This window comes from Phyllobates terribilis, unplaced genomic scaffold (genome assembly GCF_046119375.1).
Source record: "Phyllobates terribilis strain yellow unplaced genomic scaffold, ASM4611937v1 Scaffold_3__8_contigs__length_932513732, whole genome shotgun sequence".
In the NCBI taxonomy this organism is placed as follows: domain Eukaryota; kingdom Metazoa; phylum Chordata; class Amphibia; order Anura; family Dendrobatidae; genus Phyllobates; species Phyllobates terribilis.
The window spans coordinates 395,451,829-395,475,695 of record NW_027362763.1 but is presented as its reverse complement, the minus strand read 5'-3'; the positions used below and the strand labels follow the sequence as shown (position 1 = coordinate 395,475,695).

The following is a 23,867-nucleotide window of genomic DNA, read 5'->3' as shown; positions in this document are numbered from 1 at the left end:
GCTCATACAGTGGTCTTCATCAGCCAGGCCTGTATCACGTAATCAACGCAACCAGAAGGTCTACCTACCGAAAATCAATCTGTAGACTTCACAAAAAGAAATCATTTAAGACCATAACCTTTAGAACCAGTATTCCATGACTGCAGGAGGAAATGATGTACAACATTACATGGTATGACGAGGTCAGGCCAGCTGACCTCAACCATCTTCTTAGCAAACTTGTCAGGGTCTTTAACTAAGCAACTTTCTAACTAAACTGCTAGAAACAGTACACCGAGATAATGGTGCGGATGAAACTGCATGAAGAATCCATAAAAACCAGGGCTTAAGAAGATTTACAAATTTCATTATAATCCATATTGAAAAAAAGGAATTAAAGCCCAGGAATCTGAGAAGGTGGCAAGTTTTTCCATAAATATAAATAACAAATCTACACGGTATCTTTACTCACAAATTGGATGATATAAATTATTTTCCAGTAAAAGGGGAAAAAAATTAGGAGAAAAAAAAATGAAAACCAAAAACATATAAATACAGCTCAAAATACAATGGCAGCTAACACTTTATTACCACGGCATTTGAGATTTCTTGTCAATGAGGTATTACATATATGTCTGGCAATGTCCTCTCTCTACTGGAAATATCTGAGGCCAGCAACCAGAAAGAATTTCTCCAGAAACACTTCAGAGTCCAGAACCGCAATGTGGGCTGCTCGTCCGATGAGAGAGTTTGCGGTGTTAGGTAACGCGTGAATCACGTCGTATCGCACTAGATTGCAGTCTTTATTCTGCAGAACTGGTAAAAGGATGTTTTGGATCATTTCAGCATAAACTGGTCCTGGAAAACACAAAAACAGGACTAGTCAGAAGGCAAAGTAATAATGTCTGATGGAGCGAGAATGAATGAATGAAGCACATGTTCTTACGGGATGTATTTACCCCTCTAGTGGTAAGATCTGCGGATCTTAAGAACATGTGAGCAGGATATAGTAATATAAAGTAAAGGCATGGCCATAATTGCACTGTTACATTGATTAAATTGATACCTTTAGTGATACAGTCAGATCTGGGGTCCCCCTTCACCCCTGGGCGATTTTCCTTTTCCGCTCCCCTTCTTCCCAGAACCATAACTTTTTTTATTTTTCCGTCACTATGGCAGTGTGAGGGCTTATTTTTTTTACGGGAAGAGTTGTATTTTTGAAAAACACCATTGATTTTACCATATGGTGTACTGAAAAATGGGAAAAAAATACCAAGTGCAAATTACTAACCTGGCAATATGATTCTCCAGTTTGTTACGAGTACGCAGATATCAAACATGTATAGGTTCTTTTCTATTTACGGTAAGTGGAGAAAAAAAATCCAAAGTTTGTACAAAGAAAAAAAAAATGTCGCCATTTTCTGTGACCCGTAGCATCGCCATTTTTCGGGATATGGGGCTGGGCGAGGGTTTATTTATTAAGCGCCGAGTTTTATCAATACCATTTTGGGGTAGATACGATATTTTGATCGCCCATCATTGCAATGTTGCATCAGCCAAAAAAACTTAATTCTGGCGTTTAGATTTTTTTTTTTTCTTGTTACACTGTTTACCGATCGGATTAATTTACTTTATATTTTGATAGTTCAGACATTACTGAATGCAGCGAAACCAAATCTATGTAATTTTTATTTTATTTTTAATTGATATATTTTGAATGGGGCAAAAGGGGGCTGATTTGAACTTGTTTTTTTAAAAACTTATTTATTTTACTGGCTTCAATAGTCTCCTTAGGAGACTTTAACCCCTTTACAGCCTGGGGCGTAATCGTACGCACCAGGCTGTCACCCCCTGTTCACCCCGGGCTCCGGCGCTGGGCCCACACTGAACCGGGCACATGTCAGCTGATTATTACAGCTGACATGTGCCCGCAACAGCCGCGGGTGGAATCGCGATCCACCCGCGGCTGTTAACATGTTAAATGCCGCTGTCAATCTCTGACAGCGGCATTTAACAGCGCCGCGCTAGAAGCGCGTCACTTACCCCGCCCGTCGGTGACCCCGTCACGTGATCGCGGGTCACTGATGGGTGGGCATGACAACCCTGGGTCTGCAGCAGACCCCAGTGGTTGTCATGTGCTGAACACTATGATCGCCACCTAGTGGTCGGCGCTCATAGAACAGGAGCATTTCTGCTACATAGAGGTGATCTGCTGATCATCTCTATGTAGTAGAGGTGATCGGACAGTTGCTGCTTCTAGTCTCCTATGGAGACTATAGAAGCAAGCAAAAAGTGTAAAAAAAAGTTTTAAATTAAAAAAATATAAAAAGTTTAAATCACCCCCCTTTCGCCCCATTCAAAATAAAACAATAATAAAAAAAACTCACATATACATATTTGGTATCGCCGCATTCAGAATCGCCCGATCTATCAATATGAAAAAAGAATTAATCCGATCGGTAAACGGCGTAACAAGAAAAAAATTCTAAACGTCAGAATTAAGTTCTTTGGTCGCCGCAACATTGCAATAAAATGCAATAACGGGCAATCCAAAACATCGGATCTACCCCAAAATGGTATCAATAAAACTTCAGCTCGGCGCACAAAAATAAGCCCTCACTCGGCCCCAGATCCCGAAAAATGGAAACGCTACGGGTCTCGGAAAATGGTGCCATTTCTTTTTTTTTTTAGCAAACTTTGGATTTTTTTTCCACCACTTAAATAAAAAAGAAACTATACATGTTTGGTGTTTAAGAACTCGTAATAACCTGGAGAATAATAATGGCAGGTCAGTTTTAGCATTCAGTGAACGTGGTAAAAAAAATTAAAAATAAAAATCTGTGGTATTGCACTTTTTTTGCAATTTCACCACACTTGGAATTTTTTTCCAGTTTTCCAGTACATGATATGGTAAAACCAGTAATGTCATTCAAAAGTACAACTCGTCCCGCAAAAAATAAGCCCTCACACGGCCATATTAACCAAAAAATAAAAAGGCTATGGCTCTGGGAACAACGGGAGCAAAAAACGAAAATGCAAAAACGGAAAATCCCAGGGTCCTTAAGGGGTTAAGCTGTGATGAATTGATCTCCTATGCTACACATAGCAAGGCTTCAGTCCTGCTATGTGTAGCATAAATCATGATCTCTTATGAACGCCGGCTATGGGCCAGCATTCATAAGAGATTTACAATGAAAGGCAAGGTGGTCTTCTGCAGCCCCCCCACCCCAGCTGTCAAGACAGCCCGTTGGCGCCACGCGATCACATGACAGGAGCACCAATGGGTGGGTCTTGTGACACTCTTCCGGCCAGCACGTGTTAAAAACCGCTGTCAGAGATTGACAGCAGCATTTAACTTGTTAACAGCAACGGGTAAATCTCGAATCCACCCATGGCTGTCAGAGGCACATGACAGCTGATCAAATCAGCTATCATGTGCAGGGAAAGATGTAGGCTCTGCGCCGGAGCCGGCAACAAAGGCAGGGACATGACCGATGACGCACCTACATGTCATTGGTCGCGAAGGGTTTAATCAGGATTTGAAGTTTTTGTCTAATATTTCAGTGCACAGGGGTGGAACTTGGGGTAGGGCCTTCTCTTGCCCCGGCCCCTCAGCCTGCCTTGTGACTCTTCAGTGACCTGCCTTCTTTGTTACATTTCGTGCCACAACAGCGCATTGTGCACCTAGCCTTTGGCAGCCACAATGACTTGTAAACTTTCTCGAGAATTACATACCTGACTGTTTATCCTTAAGAGCAGTTTTGCACATTTCAATACGAGCCGAGTGGTAAGGTACATATCGATCCTGTAAAGAACTGACCAGAACCACATTTCTGAAGTATTCCAGCCCTAAGAAAAAACACAAAACAGAAAAATCAAGGAGGTAAGCAGAAGCATCAATGAATGAAAAGAGAACTACTGTAAAATACAGTATATTAGTGATTGCTTAAACCTCTTAACTCAATTTAAACATGTAGAATATGCATCAGAATTCCTATAGAGGAGAAAGATGGATATCTGCATCAAAAATGGGAAATCACAGTAGATCCCTTGCCTAAAGCAGTACCAATCAAGTCTAACAGCACCAACTCCAGGTCACATCTTCTGATTATTAAGATGTGATAAAACATACACTATATGTGATAATACTTGGCAGCTAAGATCTCAATCTGTGCATGTGCCACCTCCGGCAGCCATTTTCCAGAAGCCCACAGCCGGGAAAGCAATGTGCAGAGCGGGGACTCTGCTCCTGCCTGCACCACCAACATCTTTTTGAAGAACACCGCCGGAATACCCCTTCCTCCCAGCCCACGGTCCGCAGCAATGCCTCACAGCTGCTGGTGCTGGCTTCCTGCAGCGGCGACCCTGCTTCATGTGACCCCTCTGCACCGCTGACCCCCCACCCCTTGGTAAGCTAAATTCGGGCTATAAGACAGACCTCCATTTCACACATTAAAAAAATTATTTTCCTCTTCAAAATTTGGGGTGAGTCTTATAGTCCGCAAAATACTGTATTCTCTTATCATAACGTGTTTAGTGCAGCAGTCACCCATATATACTATGTGAACACCTCCCCACATCACTATATAGAAGAGGTGCCCAAAGAAAAGGGCTTATGTTAGTGATTCCCAGCAAGTTTTCACTTTCTTACACACAATTAAATGCAGAACCACACTGAAGAATTTATCATTACCAGACCTGAGGATTTTCTGCACACTTCGTACCTGGTTTCTTGCTAAGCTTGTACAGGAAGGTCTGACGAGGATCAGAGTGGTCTCTACAAGTTAGTTGTAAAAGTGATCCTGACTTTTTCCACTTCTGCATGAACCATAAGCCTGGAAAACAAAATAAATACGAAAGTGGCTCAACTCAGCGTAAGTTTTTAGTAACAATATTAAATTGAATCTATAGTTAAAATGTATAGACAGATAGATTTTATGGCCCTCGTCGTATACAGCGGGTGAAATAAGTATTGAACACTTCACCAATTTTCTAAGTAAATATAATTCCAAAGGTGCTATTGACATGAAATTCTCACCAGATGTTGGTAACAACCCATCCAATCCACATAGGCAAAGAAATCAGTGTCCATAAATTAAGTTATATATAACTTTGTTGGTGATTACAGCTTCAAGACGCCTCCTGAATGGAGAAACTAGTCGCATGCATTGTTCAGGTGCGATTTTGGCCCATTCTTCCACACAAACACTCTTAAAATCCTGAAAGGTCTGTGGGCTGCTTCTATGAACCCTGAGGTTTAGTTCCTTCCATAAATTTTCTATTGGATTCAGGTCAAGTGATTGGCAGGGCCATTCTAGCAGCTTTATTTTCTTTCCCTGAAACCAATTGAGAGTTTCCTTGACTGTATGTTTGGGATCATTGTCTTGCTGATATGTCCAACCTCGTTTCATCTTCATCATCCTAATAGATGGCAGCAGAATTTTTATCAACAATGTTTTACTTTTGTCCATTCATCCTTCCTTCAATGAAATGAAGTTTGCCAGTGCTGTATGCTGAAAAACAGCCCACACCATGATGTTTCCACCTCCAAACTTCACTGTTGGTATGGTGTTTTAACATGGTGTGTATTATGGCATCTAAAGAGCTGAATTTTTGTCTCATCTGACCAAACTATATTCTCCCAGTATTTCACAGGCTTGTCTAAATGTTGTTGAGCAAACTTTAAATGCTCTTGAACACGCTTTGCTTTCAGCATTACTTATAGTTTTCTTTGAAACAATTGTACCTGCTGATTCCAGGTCTTTCTGTAGCTCTCCACTGGTGGTCCTTGTCTCTTCAACAATTCTTTGGTAACTATTTTTACTCATCTGTCTGAAATCTTGCGGGCAGCACCTGATCATGGATGATTTAAGGTGAAATTATGTTCTTTCCACTTCCGGATTATTGTCCCAATAGTGCTCACTGGAAACTTCAGTAGTTTAAAAATTCTTCTGTCAATGCCATCAGTATGTGTTGCAACAATAAGGTTGTTAAGGTCTTGAGACAGCTCACTGGTTTTACCCATCATGAGATGTTTCTTGTGTGGCACTGTGGTAATTGAGACACCTTTTTATAGGCCATCAGTTGAACCAGCTGATATTATTTTTCACTAAGTGGCAGGATTGCTTTCGAATTACTGATAGATTTCAGCTGGTGTCATGACTTTCCATCCATGGCTTTTTGCACCTCGCTTGCTTCATGTATTCAAAACCTTTTCCCTGTGTCATGTCTAAATTATTAGACATAACTTAATTTATGGACATCTATGGTCTGTGGATTGGACGGGTTGTTACCAACATCTGGTGAGAATTTCATGTCAATAGCATCTTTAGAAATATATTTACTTAGAAAATTGGTGACGTGTTCAATACTTATTTCACCAGTTGTATATTACATGAATATCTGAGAAACATTCGTTTTTGTGATTTCATTTTTCTCCTCATTCTCAGTTACAACTTTTTTATTTTTTCACTGACATAACCGTATGAGGGCTTGTTTTTTGAGGGACAAAGTTGTAGTTTTGAATAACCGCATTCATTTTACCATACAATGTACTGAAACATGGGAAAAAAAAGGGATTCCACTACTGCTTTTACGGTTTTATTTTTACTTCTTTACCAGTGTGGTAAAAATGACCTGGCATCATGATTCTTCAAGTCAGTATGAATATGGCAACACTAAACTTATACAGTCATTTTATTATTTAAGTGGTGAAAAAAAAATCTGAACTTTGAACAAGAAAAAAAAAACTTGGTCTGAGTTGCCAATTTCTATGACCCATAACTTTTTTTATTTGTCTGCTGTGCTGATGCAGCAGTATCAGGGCTTGTTTTTTGAGTGGCGAACTGACATTGAGGGCAAAATTTTAGGGTTGCATACAGCATTTTTGGGGAAAGTGTGGCCATCAAAAAATGGAAATTTTGGAGTTTATCTATTTTATTTTTTTTTTTATTTACTGCGTCTACCCTATGGACTAAATCATTTTATTTGATCACTTGTTCTATATACTGTAATACTTTAGTATTGTAATTCATTGTTAAAAATAAGGTGTTTTATGAAGCTCATCACGTGGTTGGAGTTCACAGGAGTACTAAGATAGAACTATGTTGGCATCCTGCAGGCCCAAGGGGCCCTGGCAACCCATCGGCAGGCCAAGATTTAATCATAGTGGAGGGCAATAGGTGTCCTACCATGTTCATGCTATTAAAATAAAGCTGTCAGAGATTGATAACAGCATTTAAGGAGTTAACAGTAGCGGTCAGAGTCGTAGCTGCTATTAAAGGCAAGTGCTGGGTGTATAACACAGCTGACATCTGACACAGCTATTACATACACAGATGAACAGTACAACTACAGAGTTTCTCACAGCAACAGAAAAAGATGCATCAGCGGCAGTAAGCTCATGGGGCAAGAGGGACAGTAAGTTGCTCTCACCATAACATTCTTTGAGAAAGTCACCGAACTGTACGATTTTCAACTTGATATTATCACATTTCACAATCTGTGCATTTGATGTGGATTGTTATACCAGTGTGGTCAGGCCTAGTCTCACCTGTATTAACAAGGGCACTGCTGTTGTACAAGGTACCCAAATGTGGACCAGATAACGAGAGGAAAGTGTGCAGTTTGCCAAGGTAGCATTTGAATCTTGGTCTTGAAAGAACCGACCGTATGATTAGGTTTCCCAAAGAGTGACCTATAAAACTAGACGACAAAGAAACATCATTACACACACAAAAACCATACTCATGTGCAGTTTGGAAAAAAAAAATTGTGTCCTCATAAATGTGTCACAGCCTGTGTCCCCTTTCACATTTCCCATGCAAGTGGCACCTCAGCATGTTCCTTAATGCAGGGGAAAAACAGTAAAGGGGCTTCAGATCCCCACCCATCATAAAGGGGGATATGCCATCACTTCACAAGATGGGAATACCCCCTTAAGCATGGGGCTTATGTTCCCTCTAATCCGTTGCAGCCAGTGAACCTGGCAGTACCTGGCCACTGTTCCCTCTAAGCCTTTGTAGCCAGTGAGTCTGGCAGTACCTGGCTATTGTTCTCTCTATGCCTTTGTAGCTAGTGAGTCTGGCAGTACCTGGCTATTGTTCTCTCTATGCCTTTGTAGCCAGTGAGTCTGGCAGTACCTGGCTATTGTTCTCTCTATGCCTTTGTAGCTAGTGAGTCTGGCAGTACCTGGCTATTGTTCTCTCTATGCCTTTGTAGCCAGTGAGTCTGGCAGTACCTGGCTATTGTTCTCTCTAAGCCTTTGTAGCTAGTGAGTCTGGCAGTACCTGGCTATTGTTCTCTCTAAGCCTTTGTAGCTAGTGAGTCTGGCAGTACCTGGCTATTGTTCTCTCTATGCCTTTGTAGCTAGTGTGCCTGGCAGTACCTGGCTATTGTTCTCGCTATGCCTTTGTAGCTAGTGAGCCTGGCAGTACCTGGCTATTGTTCTCTCTATGCCTTTGTAGCTAGTGAGCCTGGCAGTACCTGGCTATTGTTCTCTCTATGCCTTTGTAGCTAGTGAGCCTGGCAATACCTGGCTATTGTTCTCTCTATGCCTTTGTAGCTAGTGAGCCTGGCAGTACCTGGCTATTGTTCTCTCTATGCCTTTGTAGCTAGTGAGCCTGGCAGTACCTGGCTATTGTTCTCTCTATGCCTTTGTAGCTAGTGAGTCTGGCAGTACCTGGCTATTGTTCTCTCTATGCCTTTGTAGCTAGTGTGCCTGGCAGTACCTGGCTATTGTTCTCGCTATGCCTTTGTAGCTAGTGAGCCTGGCAGTACCTGGCTATTGTTCTCTCTATGCCTTTGTAGCTAGTGAGCCTGGCAGTACCTGGCTATTGTTCTCTCTATGCCTTTGTAGCTAGTGAGCCTGGCAATACCTGGCTATTGTTCTCTCTATGCCTTTGTAGCTAGTGAGCCTGGCAGTACCTGGCTATTGTTCTCTCTATGCCTTTGTAGCTAGTGAGCCTGACAGTACCTGGCTATTGTTCTCTCTAAGCCTTTGTAGCTAGTGAGCCTGGCAGTACCTGGCTATTGTTCTCTCTATGCCTTTGTAGCTAGTGAGCCTGGCAGTACCTGGCTATTGTTCTCTCTAAGCCTTTGTAGCTAGTGAGCCTGGCAGTACCTGGCTATTGTTCTCTCTATGCCTTTGTAGCTAGTGAGTCTGGCAGTACCTGGCTATTGTTCTTTCTATGCCTTTGTAGCCAGTGAGTCTGGCAGTACCTGGCTATTGTTCTCTCTAAGCCTTTGTAGCTAGTGAGTCTGGCAGTACCTGGCTATTGTTCTCTCTAAGCCTTTGTAGCTAGTGAGTCTGGCAGTACCTGGCTATTGTTCTCTCTATGCCTTTGTAGCTAGTGTGCCTGGCAGTACCTGGCTATTGTTCTCGCTATGCCTTTGTAGCTAGTGAGCCTGGCAGTACCTGGCTATTGTTCTCTCTATGCCTTTGTAGCTAGTGAGCCTGGCAGTACCTGGCTATTGTTCTCTCTATGCCTTTGTAGCTAGTGAGCCTGGCAATACCTGGCTATTGTTCTCTCTATGCCTTTGTAGCTAGTGAGCCTGGCAGTACCTGGCTATTGTTCTCTCTATGCCTTTGTAGCTAGTGAGCCTGACAGTACCTGGCTATTGTTCTCTCTAAGCCTTTGTAGCTAGTGAGCCTGGCAGTACCTGGCTATTGTTCTCTCTATGCCTTTGTAGCTAGTGTGCCTGGCAGTACCTGGCTATTGTTCTCGCTATGCCTTTGTAGCTAGTGAGCCTGGCAGTACCTGGCTATTGTTCTCTCTATGCCTTTGTAGCTAGTGAGCCTGGCAGTACCTGGCTATTGTTCTCTCTATGCCTTTGTAGCTAGTGAGCCTGGCAATACCTGGCTATTGTTCTCTCTATGCCTTTGTAGCTAGTGAGCCTGGCAGTACCTGGCTATTGTTCTCTCTATGCCTTTGTAGCTAGTGAGCCTGGCAGTACCTGGCTATTGTTCTCTCTATGCCTTTGTAGCTAGTGAGTCTGGCAGTACCTGGCTATTGTTCTCTCTATGCCTTTGTAGCTAGTGTGCCTGGCAGTACCTGGCTATTGTTCTCGCTATGCCTTTGTAGCTAGTGAGCCTGGCAGTACCTGGCTATTGTTCTCTCTATGCCTTTGTAGCTAGTGAGCCTGGCAGTACCTGGCTATTGTTCTCTCTATGCCTTTGTAGCTAGTGAGCCTGGCAATACCTGGCTATTGTTCTCTCTATGCCTTTGTAGCTAGTGAGCCTGGCAGTACCTGGCTATTGTTCTCTCTATGCCTTTGTAGCTAGTGAGCCTGACAGTACCTGGCTATTGTTCTCTCTAAGCCTTTGTAGCTAGTGAGCCTGGCAGTACCTGGCTATTGTTCTCTCTATGCCTTTGTAGCTAGTGAGCCTGGCAGTACCTGGCTATTGTTCTCTCTAAGCCTTTGTAGCTAGTGAGCCTGGCAGTACCTGGCTATTGTTCTCTCTATGCCTTTGTAGCTAGTGAGTCTGGCAGTACCTGGCTATTGTTCTCTCTATGCCTTTGTAGCCAGTGAGTCTGGCAGTACCTGGCTATTGTTCTCTCTAAGCCTTTGTAGCTAGTGAGTCTGGCAGTACCTGGCTATTGTTCTCTCTAAGCCTTTGTAGCTAGTGAGTCTGGCAGTACCTGGCTATTGTTCTCTCTATGCCTTTGTAGCTAGTGTGCCTGGCAGTACCTGGCTATTGTTCTCGCTATGCCTTTGTAGCTAGTGAGCCTGGCAGTACCTGGCTATTGTTCTCTCTATGCCTTTGTAGCTAGTGAGCCTGGCAGTACCTGGCTATTGTTCTCTCTATGCCTTTGTAGCTAGTGAGCCTGGCAATACCTGGCTATTGTTCTCTCTATGCCTTTGTAGCTAGTGAGCCTGGCAGTACCTGGCTATTGTTCTCTCTATGCCTTTGTAGCTAGTGAGCCTGACAGTACCTGGCTATTGTTCTCTCTAAGCCTTTGTAGCTAGTGAGCCTGGCAGTACCTGGCTATTGTTCTCTCTATGCCTTTGTAGCTAGTGAGCCTGGCAGTACCTGGCTATTGTTCTCTCTATGCCTTTGTAGCTAGTGAGCCTGGCAGTACCTGGCTATTGTTCTCTCTATGCCTTTGTAGCTAGTGAGCCTGGCAATACCTGGCTATTGTTCTCTCTATGCCTTTGTAGCTAGTGAGCCTGGCAGTACCTGGCTATTGTTCTCTCTATGCCTTTGTAGCTAGTGAGCCTGACAGTACCTGGCTATTGTTCTCTCTATGCCTTTGTAGCTAGTGAGCCTGGCAGTACCTGGCTATTGTTCTCTCTATGCCTTTGTAGCTAGTGAGCCTGGCAGTACCTGGCTATTGTTCTCTCTAAGCCTTTGTAGCTAGTGAGCCTGGCAGTACCTGGCTATTGTTCTCTCTATGCCTTTGTAGCTAGTGAGTCTGGCAGTACCTGGCTATTGTTCTCTCTATGCCTTTGTAGCCAGTGAGTCTGGCAGTACCTGGCTATTGTTCTCTCTAAGCCTTTGTAGCTAGTGAGTCTGGCAGTACCTGGCTATTGTTCTCTCTAAGCCTTTGTAGCTAGTGAGTCTGGCAGTACCTGGCTATTGTTCTCTCTATGCCTTTGTAGCTAGTGTGCCTGGCAGTACCTGGCTATTGTTCTCGCTATGCCTTTGTAGCTAGTGAGCCTGGCAGTACCTGGCTATTGTTCTCTCTATGCCTTTGAAGCTAGTGAGCCTGGCAGTACCTGGCTATTGTTCTCTCTATGCCTTTGTAGCTAGTGAGCCTGGCAATACCTGGCTATTGTTCTCTCTATGCCTTTGTAGCTAGTGAGCCTGGCAGTACCTGGCTATTGTTCTCTCTATGCCTTTGTAGCTAGTGAGCCTGACAGTACCTGGCTATTGTTCTCTCTAAGCCTTTGTAGCTAGTGAGCCTGGCAGTACCTGGCTATTGTTCTCTCTATGCCTTTGTAGCTAGTGAGCCTGGCAGTACCTGGCTATTGTTCTCTCTAAGCCTTTGTAGCTAGTGAGCCTGGCAGTACCTGGCTATTGTTCTCTCTATGCCTTTGTAGCTAGTGAGCCTGGCAGTACCTGGCTATTGTTCTCTCTATGCCTTTGTAGCTAGTGAGCCTGGCAGTACCTGGCTATTGTTCTCTCTATGCCTTTGTAGCTAGTGAGTCTGGCAGTACCTGGCTATTGTTCTCTCTATGCCTTTGTAGCTAGTGTGCCTGGCAGTACCTGGCTATTGTTCTCGCTATGCCTTTGTAGCTAGTGAGCCTGGCAGTACCTGGCTATTGTTCTCTCTATGCCTTTGTAGCCAGTGAGCCTGGCAGTACCTGGCTATTGTTCTCTCTATGCCTTTGTAGCCAGTGAGCCTGGCAATACCTGGCTATTGTTCTCTCTATGCCTTTGTAGCTAGTGAGCCTGGCAGTACCTGGCTATTGTTCTCTGTATGCCTTTGTAGCTAGTGAGCCTGACAGTACCTGGCTATTGTTCTCTCTATGCCTTTGTAGCTAGTGTGCCTGGCAGTACCTGGCTATTGTTCTCGCTATGCCTTTGTAGCTAGTGAGCCTGGCAGTACCTGGCTATTGTTCTCTCTATGCCTTTGTAGCTAGTGAGCCTGGCAGTACCTGGCTATTGTTCTCTCTATGCCTTTGTAGCTAGTGAGCCTGGCAATACCTGGCTATTGTTCTCTCTATGCCTTTGTAGCTAGTGAGCCTGGCAGTACCTGGCTATTGTTCTCTCTATGCCTTTGTAGCTAGTGAGCCTGACAGTACCTGGCTATTGTTCTCTCTAAGCCTTTGTAGCTAGTGAGCCTGGCAGTACCTGGCTATTGTTCTCTCTATGCCTTTGTAGCTAGTGAGCCTGGCAGTACCTGGCTATTGTTCTCTCTAAGCCTTTGTAGCTAGTGAGCCTGGCAGTACCTGGCTATTGTTCTCTCTATGCCTTTGTAGCTAGTGAGCCTGGCAGTACCTGGCTATTGTTCTCTCTATGCCTTTGTAGCTAGTGAGCCTGGCAGTACCTGGCTATTGTTCTCTCTATGCCTTTGTAGCTAGTGAGTCTGGCAGTACCTGGCTATTGTTCTCTCTATGCCTTTGTAGCTAGTGTGCCTGGCAGTACCTGGCTATTGTTCTCGCTATGCCTTTGTAGCTAGTGAGCCTGGCAGTACCTGGCTATTGTTCTCTCTATGCCTTTGTAGCTAGTGAGCCTGGCAGTACCTGGCTATTGTTCTCTCTATGCCTTTGTAGCTAGTGAGCCTGGCAGTACCTGGCTATTGTTCTCTCTATGCCTTTGTAGCTAGTGAGCCTGGCAGTACCTGGCTATTGTTCTCTCTATGCCTTTGTAGCTAGTGAGCCTGACAGTACCTGGCTATTGTTCTCTCTAAGCCTTTGTAGCTAGTGAGCCTGGCAGTACCTGGCTATTGTTCTCTCTATGCCTTTGTAGCTAGTGAGCCTGGCAGTACCTGGCTATTGTTCTCTCTAAGCCTTTGTAGCTAGTGAGCCTGGCAGTACCTGGCTATTGTTCTCTCTATGCCTTTGTAGCTAGTGAGTCTGGCAGTACCTGGCTCTTGTTCTCTCTATGCCTTTGTAGCCAGTGAGTCTGGCAGTACCTGGCTATTGTTCTCTCTAAGCCTTTGTAGCTAGTGAGTCTGGCAGTAACTGGCTATTGTTCTCTCTAAGCCTTTGTAGCTAGTGAGTCTGGCAGTACCTGGCTATTGTTCTCTCTATGCCTTTGTAGCTAGTGAGTCTGGCAGTACCTGGCTATTGTTCTCTCTATGCCTTTGTAGCTAGTGTGCCTGGCAGTACCTGGCTATTGTTCTCGCTATGCCTTTGTAGCTAGTGAGCCTGGCAGTACCTGGCTATTGTTCTCTCTATGCCTTTGTAGCTAGTGAGCCTGGCAGTACCTGGCTATTGTTCTCTCTATGCCTTTGTAGCTAGTGAGCCTGGCAATACCTGGCTATTGTTCTCTCTATGCCTTTGTAGCTAGTGAGCCTGGCAGTACCTGGCTATTGTTCTCTCTATGCCTTTGTAGCTAGTGAGCCTGACAGTACCTGGCTATTGTTCTCTCTAAGCCTTTGTAGCTAGTGAGCCTGGCAGTACCTGGCTATTGTTCTCTCTATGCCTTTGTAGCTAGTGAGCCTGGCAGTACCTGGCTATTGTTCTCTCTATGCCTTTGTAGCTAGTGAGCCTGGCAGTACCTGGCTATTGTTCTCTCTATGCCTTTGTAGCTAGTGAGCCTGGCAATACCTGGCTATTGTTCTCTCTATGCCTTTGTAGCTAGTGAGCCTGGCAGTACCTGGCTATTGTTCTCTCTATGCCTTTGTAGCTAGTGAGCCTGACAGTACCTGGCTATTGTTCTCTCTAAGCCTTTGTAGCTAGTGAGCCTGGCAGTACCTGGCTATTGTTCTCTCTATGCCTTTGTAGCTAGTGAGCCTGGCAGTACCTGGCTATTGTTCTCTCTAAGCCTTTGTAGCTAGTGAGCCTGGCAGTACCTGGCTATTGTTCTCTCTATGCCTTTGTAGCCAGTGAGTCTGGCAGTACCTGGCTATTGTTCTCTCTATGCCTTTGTAGCCAGTGAGTCTGGCAGTACCTGGCTATTGTTCTCTCTAAGCCTTTGTAGCTAGTGAGCCTGGCAGTACCTGGCTATTGTTCTCTCTATGCCTTTGTAGCTAGTGAGCCTGGCAGTACCTGGCTATTGTTCTCTCTATGCCTTTGTAGCTAGTGAGCCTGGCAGTACCTGGCTATTGTTCTCTCTATGCCTTTGTAGCTAGTGAGCCTGGCAGTACCTGGCTATTGTTCTCTCTATGCCTTTGTAGCTAGTGAGCCTGGCAGTACCTGGCTATTGTTCTCTCTATGCCTTTGTAGCTAGTGAGCCTGGCAGTACCTGGCTATTGTTCTCTCTATGCCTTTGTAGCTAGTGAGCCTGACAGTACCTGGCTATTGTTCTCTCTAAGCCTTTGTAGCTAGTGAGCCTGGCAGTACCTGGCTATTGTTCTCTCTATGCCTTTGTAGCTAGTGAGCCTGGCAGTACCTGGCTATTGTTCTCTCTATGCCTTTGTAGCTAGTGAGCCTGGCAGTACCTGGCTATTGTTCTCTCTATGCCTTTGTAGCTAGTGAGCCTGGCAATACCTGGCTATTGTTCTCTCTATGCCTTTGTAGCTAGTGAGCCTGACAGTACCTGGCTATTGTTCTCTCTAAGCCTTTGTAGCTAGTGAGCCTGGCAGTACCTGGCTATTGTTCTCTCTATGCCTTTGTAGCTAGTGAGCCTGGCAGTACCTGGCTATTGTTCTCTCTATGCCTTTGTAGCTAGTGAGCCTGGCAGTACCTGGCTATTGTTCTCTCTATGCCTTTGTAGCTAGTGAGCCTGGCAGTACCTGGCTATTGTTCTCTCTATGCCTTTGTAGCTAGTGAGCCTGACAGTACCTGGCTATTGTTCTCTCTATGCCTTTGTAGCTAGTGAGCCTGGCAGTACCTGGCTATTGTTCTCTCTATGCCTTTGTAGCTAGTGAGCCTGGCAGTACCTGGCTATTGTTCTCTCTATGCCTTTGTAGCTAGTGAGCCTGGCAGTACCTGGCTATTGTTCTCTCTATGCCTTTGTAGCTAGTGTGCCTGGCAGTACCTGGCTATTGTTCTCGCTATGCCTTTGTAGCTAGTGAGCCTGGCAGTACCTGGCTATTGTTCTCTCTATGCCTTTGTAGCTAGTGAGCCTGGCAGTACCTGGCTATTGTTCTCTCTATGCCTTTGTAGCTAGTGAGCCTGGCAGTACCTGGCTATTGTTCTCTCTATGCCTTTGTAGCTAGTGAGCCTGACAGTACCTGGCTATTGTTCTCTCTAAGCCTTTGTAGCTAGTGAGCCTGGCAGTACCTGGCTATTGTTCTCTCTATGCCTTTGTAGCTAGTGAGCCTGGCAGTACCTGGCTATTGTTCTCTCTAAGCCTTTGTAGCTAGTGAGCCTGGCAGTACCTGGCTATTGTTCTCTCTATGCCTTTGTAGCTAGTGAGCCTGGCAGTACCTGGCTATTGTTCTCTCTAAGCCTTTGTAGCTAGTGAGTCTGGCAGTACCTGGCTATTGTTCTCTCTATGCCTTTGTAGCTAGTGAGCCTGGCAGTACCTGGCTATTGTTCTCTCTATGCCTTTGTAGCTAGTGAGCCTGACAGTACCTGGCTATTGTTCTCTCTAAGCCTTTGTAGCCAGTGAGTCTGGCAGTACCTGGCTATTGTTCTCTCTATGCCTTTGTAGCTAGTGAGCCTGGCAGTACCTGGCTATTGTTCTCTCTATGCCTTTGTAGCTAGTGAGCCTGGCAGTACCTGGCTATTGTTCTCTCTATGCCTTTGTAGCTAGTGAGCCTGGCAGTACCTGGCTATTGTTCTCTCTATGCCTTTGTAGCTAGTGAGCCTGGCAATACCTGGCTATTGTTCTCTCTATGCCTTTGTAGCTAGTGAGCCTGGCAGTACCTGGCTATTGTTCTCTCTATGCCTTTGTAGCTAGTGAGCCTGACAGTACCTGGCTATTGTTCTCTCTAAGCCTTTGTAGCTAGTGAGCCTGGCAGTACCTGGCTATTGTTCTCTCTATGCCTTTGTAGCTAGTGAGCCTGACAGTACCTGGCTATTGTTCTCTCTAAGCCTTTGTAGCTAGTGAGCCTGGCAGTACCTGGCTATTGTTCCCTCTATGCCTTTGTAGCTAGTGAGCCTGGCAGTACCTGGCTATTGTTCTCTCTAAGCCTTTGTAGCTAGTGAGCCTGGCAGTACCTGGCTATTGTTCTCTCTATGCCTTTGTAGCTAGTGAGCCTGGCAGTACCTGGCTATTGTTCTCTCTAAGCCTTTGTAGCCAGTGAGTCTGGCAGTACCTGGCTATTGTTCTCTCTAAGCCTTTGTAGCCAGTGAGTCTGGCAGTACCTGGCTATTGTTCTCTCTATGCCTTTGTAGCTAGTGAGCCTGGCAGTACCTGGCTATTGTTCTCTCTATGCCTTTGTAGCTAGTGAGCCTGGCAGTACCTGGCTATTGTTCTCTCTATGCCTTTGTAGCTAGTGAGTCTGGCAGTACCTGGCTATTGTTCTCTCTAAGCCTTTGTAGCCAGTGAGTCTGGCAGTACCTGGCTATTGTTCTCTCTAAGCCTTTGTAGCCAGTGAGCCTGGCAGTACATGGCCACTGTTCCCTCTAAGTCAAGCAATTGAACACAGCGGCATAATTATTGTGATATAATCTTGACTACATCTTGCCTCTTACCTGATCCTGGAAATGGCTAGATTGTAGATCTGGATATACTGTATAATTTCATCTAGGAGACGATCTGTCATTGAATCAAAGTCAGCAAATGTATCATTCTGTAGAGAAAACAGAAGATTCATGGACATTTTCTCTTTTCAGCTTAGGGTCCAATGATTCGTCCACTGGTGTTTATCTGGGTCTTATAATCATGCTTGGATATAATATTACACAAAAGTTTCAGTTCTGTTCACACTACCACTAAGGTGTCCATTTTTACAGTATCTATGACAGACACATTTTATAATGTATCCCATTGAATTGTATACATTTTACTGGGCAGAATAGCAGATACACTGTTCTTCTGAAAAGAAACAAGAACCCAACAGAAGGGAACCTTGATGTCGATGTGAAAAGAAATCAATTTATTGGAACTTTTACTATTTATCAAGATTGTGTATATACTGTATTTATATGATTGTCATAAATATTTGACATATCAATACTAGTCTATAGAAAAAATGACAAAGGGGTTGTCCACGACTAATTTTTTTTTAAATAGACCCAGCATAGTGATGGGTGTTCTATTAACATGCCGCTTTGGTTACATAGACATGTGACAACTACAGCCAGTCATTGGCCACAGTAACTACCGATTGGCTGCAGTGGTCACATACAAGAAGAACAAGTCAGGATAACAGTGGAGAACTTGTGCAGCCGTACTGAAGGAATAACGGGGGATCAGTAAGTTAGTAACCATTTTGGGCTCATTTTTTATAAAATAAACAGTTGTGGAGAGTTACTTAAAAGGAATCTGTCACCATTTTCCACCTAATCTGAGAGCAGCATAATGTAGACAGAGACTCTGATTCCTGCAATGTGTCACTTACTGGGCTGCTTGCAAAAGCATGGCTAAAATCACTGTTTTATTAGCAGGACATTATCTTTAGAGGACAAGTAAACCTGCTGCCATGTAGTCCTCCATAATCATGAGTTCTGTATAACCCGCCCCCACCACTGATTGGCTTTCGGCCTATGCACAGTGCACACAGAAAGCTGCCAATCAGTGGTGTGGACGGGATTATATAGAGCTCATCGAGAACTGGTAGATCTGCAGCTGGTAAAACAGTGATTTTATCAAAACTACATAAAGCAGCCCAGTAAGTTACACATCGCTGGAAATCAGGGTTTTAGCCCTTACATCAAGCAACACTCCGATGGGGTAGCAAAAACCTAGTGACAAATTCCTTTATAACCCCTGCCTATCACTGGGAGTCCAGTTTCAAAAATGCCAGCCAATCACTCAAACCTCAGGGCTGAAGCTCCAAGCTCCATCATGAACATATTGTGCATACACTGGTCTGTGGTTTGAGCGATCAAGTGTAGTTTGTGCCCATTTAATACAATAGTTCCTAGCACTGTGACTCATTATACCTATGCTTCATCTATATTTGGCAAAATAGAAGCTGCATTGTTAATAAAAAAAAAAAAAAACATTCTCAGCAGTTTTATGAATTTTGTATAAATTATCCATAAACAAGGTGAAGGTTTCGAGCTGCACCTGGTTCCTCTCCGACATAAGGAAATCTTTTCGCCCACCGGGAAGTCCAAGTTCTATGTATGTTCTTACCAGCCGAAGGTCAGCGCTATTACCTGCAATACAAATAGATTGAAATAGAAAGAGCAAAATCAATTTTCTTGTACATTTTGTTTCACCTGAATGGTTCTGCACATCATGCATCAGAGGAGGCAAACAAGGTAATTTGCAAAGCCCATTTATTTCACAAAATTACAGAAAATCAGAGAGCAATCAGTTTTGGGCACCATCCTGTTCTATTCACCCTTCTTATTGGCCTACTTCCAGATAACAGCACGCCTAGGAGTGAACATACGAGGACTGGGGCTGACGAAGATTGTTATGGGCTAGAGGAAATATTCTCCTTTATCCTCAAACAAGTGACATTTTATTTTCTAAAAACACTATTTCTAACATAAAATAGACTAATAGATAGTACTTACCATCTAGTCCATGAACACAGACAATCAGATGGATTCCCTCATCAGACACTTCATCTTCCTCCATGCTAAAGTATGGAACGGTGGAAGCCAAGTGAGGCACATCGCTGTACAAAAAACCCGGGAGCCTCAACTGCTTCAGCTCTTCTTTGGCCTGAAGGAATCTACAAATACACATATTGCACACATACATAAACATTCATTATATATACATATATATGTGAGGTCGTAAACATCTTTACAAAGTAAAAACCAAAATATGAAAGTATAGAGGGATATTAAGGGTAACACAGAAGGTTGGAAGAATAAGACAAGGGGCTTGGTTCATCTTTCAGCCTGTGTATACTATGGCAAAAGTGCAAAGTCGGCCTACCGTTCTAAAGAAGATGTATTGTTGCTATGGGACCCCTTTCAGAACAGGGGGACAGCTTTGTATCATTCAGTAATGGAAGTAGTTTGTATCTGGAAGTTTTAGAACAGTTGGTGCGAAATCTGGGCTCCTATTGTGGGGTTCATATTTAGCACAATATACTTTGAGAAGGAGGATTGTATCAATCACCACTCATTGGCATGTAGTGCCTCGTGATAGAAAAAACGTGGGCCAGAGAGTTGCTGCAGAAAGGAGAGTCGCGCAACAGAAGAAAAGAGAGTCGCGCAACAGAAGAAAAGAGAGTCGCGCAACAGAAGAAAAGAGAGTCGCGCAACAGAAGAAAAGAGAGTCGCGCAACAGAAGAAAAGAGAGTCGCCCAACAGAACAAAAGAGAGTCGCCCAACAGAAGAAAAGAGAGTCGCCCAACAGAAGAAAAGAGTCGCCCAACAGAAGAAAAGAGAGTCGCCCAACAGAAGAAAAGAGAGTCGCCCAACAGAAGAAAAGAGAGGCGCCCAACAGAAGAAAAGAGAGGCGCCCAACAGAAGAAAAGAGAGGCGCCCAACAGAAGAAAAGAGAGGCGCCCAACAGAAGAAAAGAGAGGCGCCCAACAGAAGAAAAGAGAGGCGCGCAACAGAAGAAAAGAGAGGCGCGCAACAGAAGAAAAGAGAGGCGCGCAACAGAAGAAAAGAGAGGCGCGCAACAGAAGAAAAGAGAGTCGCGCAACAAAAGAAAAGAGGCGCGCAACAAAAGAAAAGAGGCGCGCAACAAAAGAAAAGAGTCGCGCAACAAAAGAAAAGAGTCGCGCAACAAAAGAAAAGAGTCGCGCAACAGAAGAAAAGAGTCGCGCAACAGAAGAAAAGAGGCGCCCAACAGAAGAAAAGAGGCGCCCAACAGAAGAAAAGAGTCGCGCAACAGAAGAAAAGAGTCGCCCAACAGAAGAAAAGAGAGTCGCCCAACAGAAGAAAAGAGAGTCGCCCAACAGAAGAAAAGAGGCGCCCAACAGAAGAAAAGAGAGGCGCCCAACAGAAGAAAAGAGAGGCGCCCAACAGAAGAAAAGAGAGGCGCCCAACAGAAGAAAAGAGAGGCGCCCAACAGAAGAAAAGAGAGGCGCCCAACAGAAGAAAAGAGAGGCGCCCAACAGAAGAAAAGAGAGGCGCCCAACAGAAGAAAAGAGAGGCGCCCAACAGAAGAAAAGAGAGGCGCCCAACAGAAGAAAAAAGAGGCGCCCAACAGAAGAAAAGAGAGGCGCGCAACAGAAGAAAAGAGAGGCGCGCAACAGAAGAAAAGAGAGGCGCGCAACAAAAGAAAAGAGGCGCGCAACAAAAGAAAAGAGGCGCGCAACAAAAGAAAAGAGTCGCGCAACAAAAGAAAAGAGTCGCGCAACAAAAGAAAAGAGTCGCGCAACAGAAGAAAAGAGTCGCGCAACAGAAGAAAAGAGTCACGCAACAGAAGAAAAGAGTCACGCAACAGAAGAAAAGAGTCACGCAACAGAAGAAAAGAGTCACGCAACAGAAGAAAAGAGGCGCCCAACAGAAGAAAAGAGGCGCCCAACAGAAGAAAAGAGTCGCCCAACAGAAGAAAAGAGTCGCCCAACAGAAGAAAAGAGTCGCCCAACAGAAGAAAAGAGTCGCCCAACAGAAGAAAAGAGTCGCGCAACAGAAGAAAAGAGAGTCGCGCAACAGAAGAAAAGAGAGTCGCGCAACAGAAGAAAAGAGAGTCGCGCAACAGAAGAAAAGAGAGTCGCGCAACAGAAGAAAAGAGTCGCGCAACAGAAGAAAAGAGTCGCGCAACAGAAGAAAAGAGTCGCGCAACAGAAGAAAAGAGTCGCGCAACAGAAGAAAAGAGAGGCGCGCAACAGAAGAAAAGAGGCGCGCAACAGAAGAAAAGAGGCGCGCAACAGAAGAAAAGAGGGGCGCGCAACAGAAGAAAAGAGGGGCGCGCAACAGAAGAAAAGAGGCGCGCAACAGAAGAAAAGAGGCGCGCAACAGAAGAAAAGAGGCACGCAACAGAAGAAAAGAGGGGCGCGCAACAGAAGAAAAGAGGCGCGCAACAGAAGAAAAGAGGCGCCCAACAGAAGAAAAGAGTCGCGCAACAGAAGAAAAGAGTCGCGCAACAGAAGAAAAGAGTCGCGCAACAGAAGAAAAGAGGCGCCCAACAGAAGAAAAGAGTCGCGCAACAGAAGAAAAGAGTCGCGCAACAGAAGAAAAGAGTCGCGCAACAGAAGAAAAGAGAGTCGCGCAACAGAAGAAAAGAGAGTCGCGCAACAGAAGAAAAGAGTCGCGCAACAGAAGAAAAGAGTCACGCAACAGAAGAAAAGAGGCGCGCAACAGAAGAAAAGAGAGGCGCGCAACAGAAGAAAAGAGGCGCGCAACAGAAGAAAAGAGGCACGCAACAGAAGAAAAGAGGGGCGCGCAACAGAAGAAAAGAGGCGTGCAACAGAAGAAAAGAGAGGCGCGCAACAGAAGAAAAGAGTCGCGCAACAGAAGAAAAGAGTCGCGCAACAGAAGAAAAGTCGCGCAACAGAAGAAAAGAGTCGCGCAACAGAAGAAAAGAGTCGCGCAACAGAAGAAAAGAGGCGCGCAACAGAAGAAAAGAGAGGCGCGCAACAGAAGAAAAGAGGCGCGCAACAGAAGAAAAGAGGCACGCAACAGAAGAAAAGAGGGGCACGCAACAGAAGAAAAGAGGCGCGCAACAGAAGAAAAGAGGCGCGCGCAAGAGAAGAAAAGAGGCGCGCAACAGAAGAAAAGAGGCGCGCAACAGAGGAAAAGAGAGGCACAACAGAAGAAAAGAGAGGCGCCCAACAGAAGAAAAGAGGCGCCCAACAGAAGAAAAGAGAGGCGCGCAACAGAAGAAAAGAGAGGCGCGCAACAGAAGAAAAGAGAGGCGCGCAACAGAAGAAAAGAGAGGCGCGCAACAGAAGAAAAGAGAGGTGCGCAACAGAAGAAAAGAGAGGCGCGCAACAGAAGAAAAGAGGCGCGCAACAGAAGAAAAGAGGCACGCAACAGAAGAAAAGAGGGGCGCGCAACAGAAGAAAAGAGGCGCGCAACAGAAGAAAAGAGGCGCCCAACAGAAGAAAAGAGTCGCGCAACAGAAGAAAAGAGTCGCGCAACAGAAGAAAAGAGTCGCGCAACAGAAGAAAAGAGGCGCCCAACAGAAGAAAAGAGTCGCGCAACAGAAGAAAAGAGTCGCGCAACAGAAGAAAAGAGTCGCGCAACAGAAGAAAAGAGAGTCGCGCAACAGAAGAAAAGAGAGTCGCGCAACAGAAGAAAAGAGTCGCGCAACAGAAGAAAAGAGTCACGCAACAGAAGAAAAGAGGCGCGCAACAGAAGAAAAGAGTCACGCAACAGAAGAAAAGAGGCGCGCAACAGAAGAAAAGAGAGGCGCGCAACAGAAGAAAAGAGGCGCGCAACAGAAGAAAAGAGGCACGCAACAGAAGAAAAGAGGGGCGCGCAACAGAAGAAAAGAGGCGTGCAACAGAAGAAAAGAGAGGCGCGCAACAGAAGAAAAGAGTCGCGCAACAGAAGAAAAGAGTCGCGCAACAGAAGAAAAGAGTCGCGCAACAGAAGAAAAGTCGCGCAACAGAAGAAAAGAGTCGCGCAACAGAAGAAAAGAGGCGCGCAACAGAAGAAAAGAGAGGCGCGCAACAGAAGAAAAGAGGCGCGCAACAGAAGAAAAGAGGCACGCAACAGAAGAAAAGAGGGGCACGCAACAGAAGAAAAGAGGCGCGCAACAGAAGAAAAGAGGCGCGCGCAAGAGAAGAAAAGAGGCGCGCAACAGAAGAAAAGAGGCGCGCAACAGAAGAAAAGAGGCGCGCAACAGAAGAAAAGAGGCGCGCAACAGAAGAAAAGAGGCGCGCAACAGAAGAAAAGAGGGGCGCAACAGAAGAAAAGAGAGGCGCGCAACAGAAGAAAAGAGAGGCGCGCAACAGAAGAAAAGAGTCGCGCAACAGAAGAAAAGAGTCGCGCAACAGAAGAAAATAGTCGCGCAACAGAAGAAAATAGTCGCGCAACAGAAAAAAAGAGAGTCGCGCAACAGAAAAAAAGAGAGTCGCGCAACAGAAGAAAAGAGGCGCGCAACAGAAGAAAAGAGGCGCAACAGAAGAAAAGAGGTGCAACAGAAGAAAAGAGGTGCAACAGAAGAAAAGAGGCACCCAACAGAGGAAAAGAGGCGCCCAACAGAGGAAAAGAGAGGCACAACAGAAGAAAAGAGAGGCGCCCAACAGAAGAAAAGAGGCGCCCAACAGAAGAAAAGAGAGGCGCGCAACAGAAGAAAAGAGAGGCGCGCAACAGAAGAAAAGAGAGGCGCGCAACAGAAGAAAAGAGAGGCGCGC

The 23,867-nt window shown here is 45.0% G+C and overlaps 1 protein-coding gene across 3 annotated transcripts in view; it reads right to left on the bottom strand.

Moving 5' to 3' along the window:
* Positions 1-544: 544 nt before the first annotated feature.
* Positions 545-23,867, bottom strand: part of FAM135A (family with sequence similarity 135 member A) — a 104,418-nt gene continuing 81,095 nt past the window's right edge. For all 3 annotated transcript variants that reach the window (XM_073675506.1, XM_073675508.1, XM_073675507.1), the window contains 7 exons: positions 19,171-19,331; positions 18,713-18,804; positions 17,173-17,270; positions 7,532-7,683; positions 4,704-4,814; positions 3,715-3,828; positions 545-837 (listed from right to left, as the gene is read on the bottom strand). In XM_073675506.1, the coding sequence (XP_073531607.1) occupies positions 632-837; positions 3,715-3,828; positions 4,704-4,814; positions 7,532-7,683; positions 17,173-17,270; positions 18,713-18,804; positions 19,171-19,331 (934 nt within the window). In that variant the 3' untranslated portion in view covers positions 545-631. The remainder of the gene's footprint in view (positions 838-3,714; positions 3,829-4,703; positions 4,815-7,531; positions 7,684-17,172; positions 17,271-18,712; positions 18,805-19,170; positions 19,332-23,867) is intronic.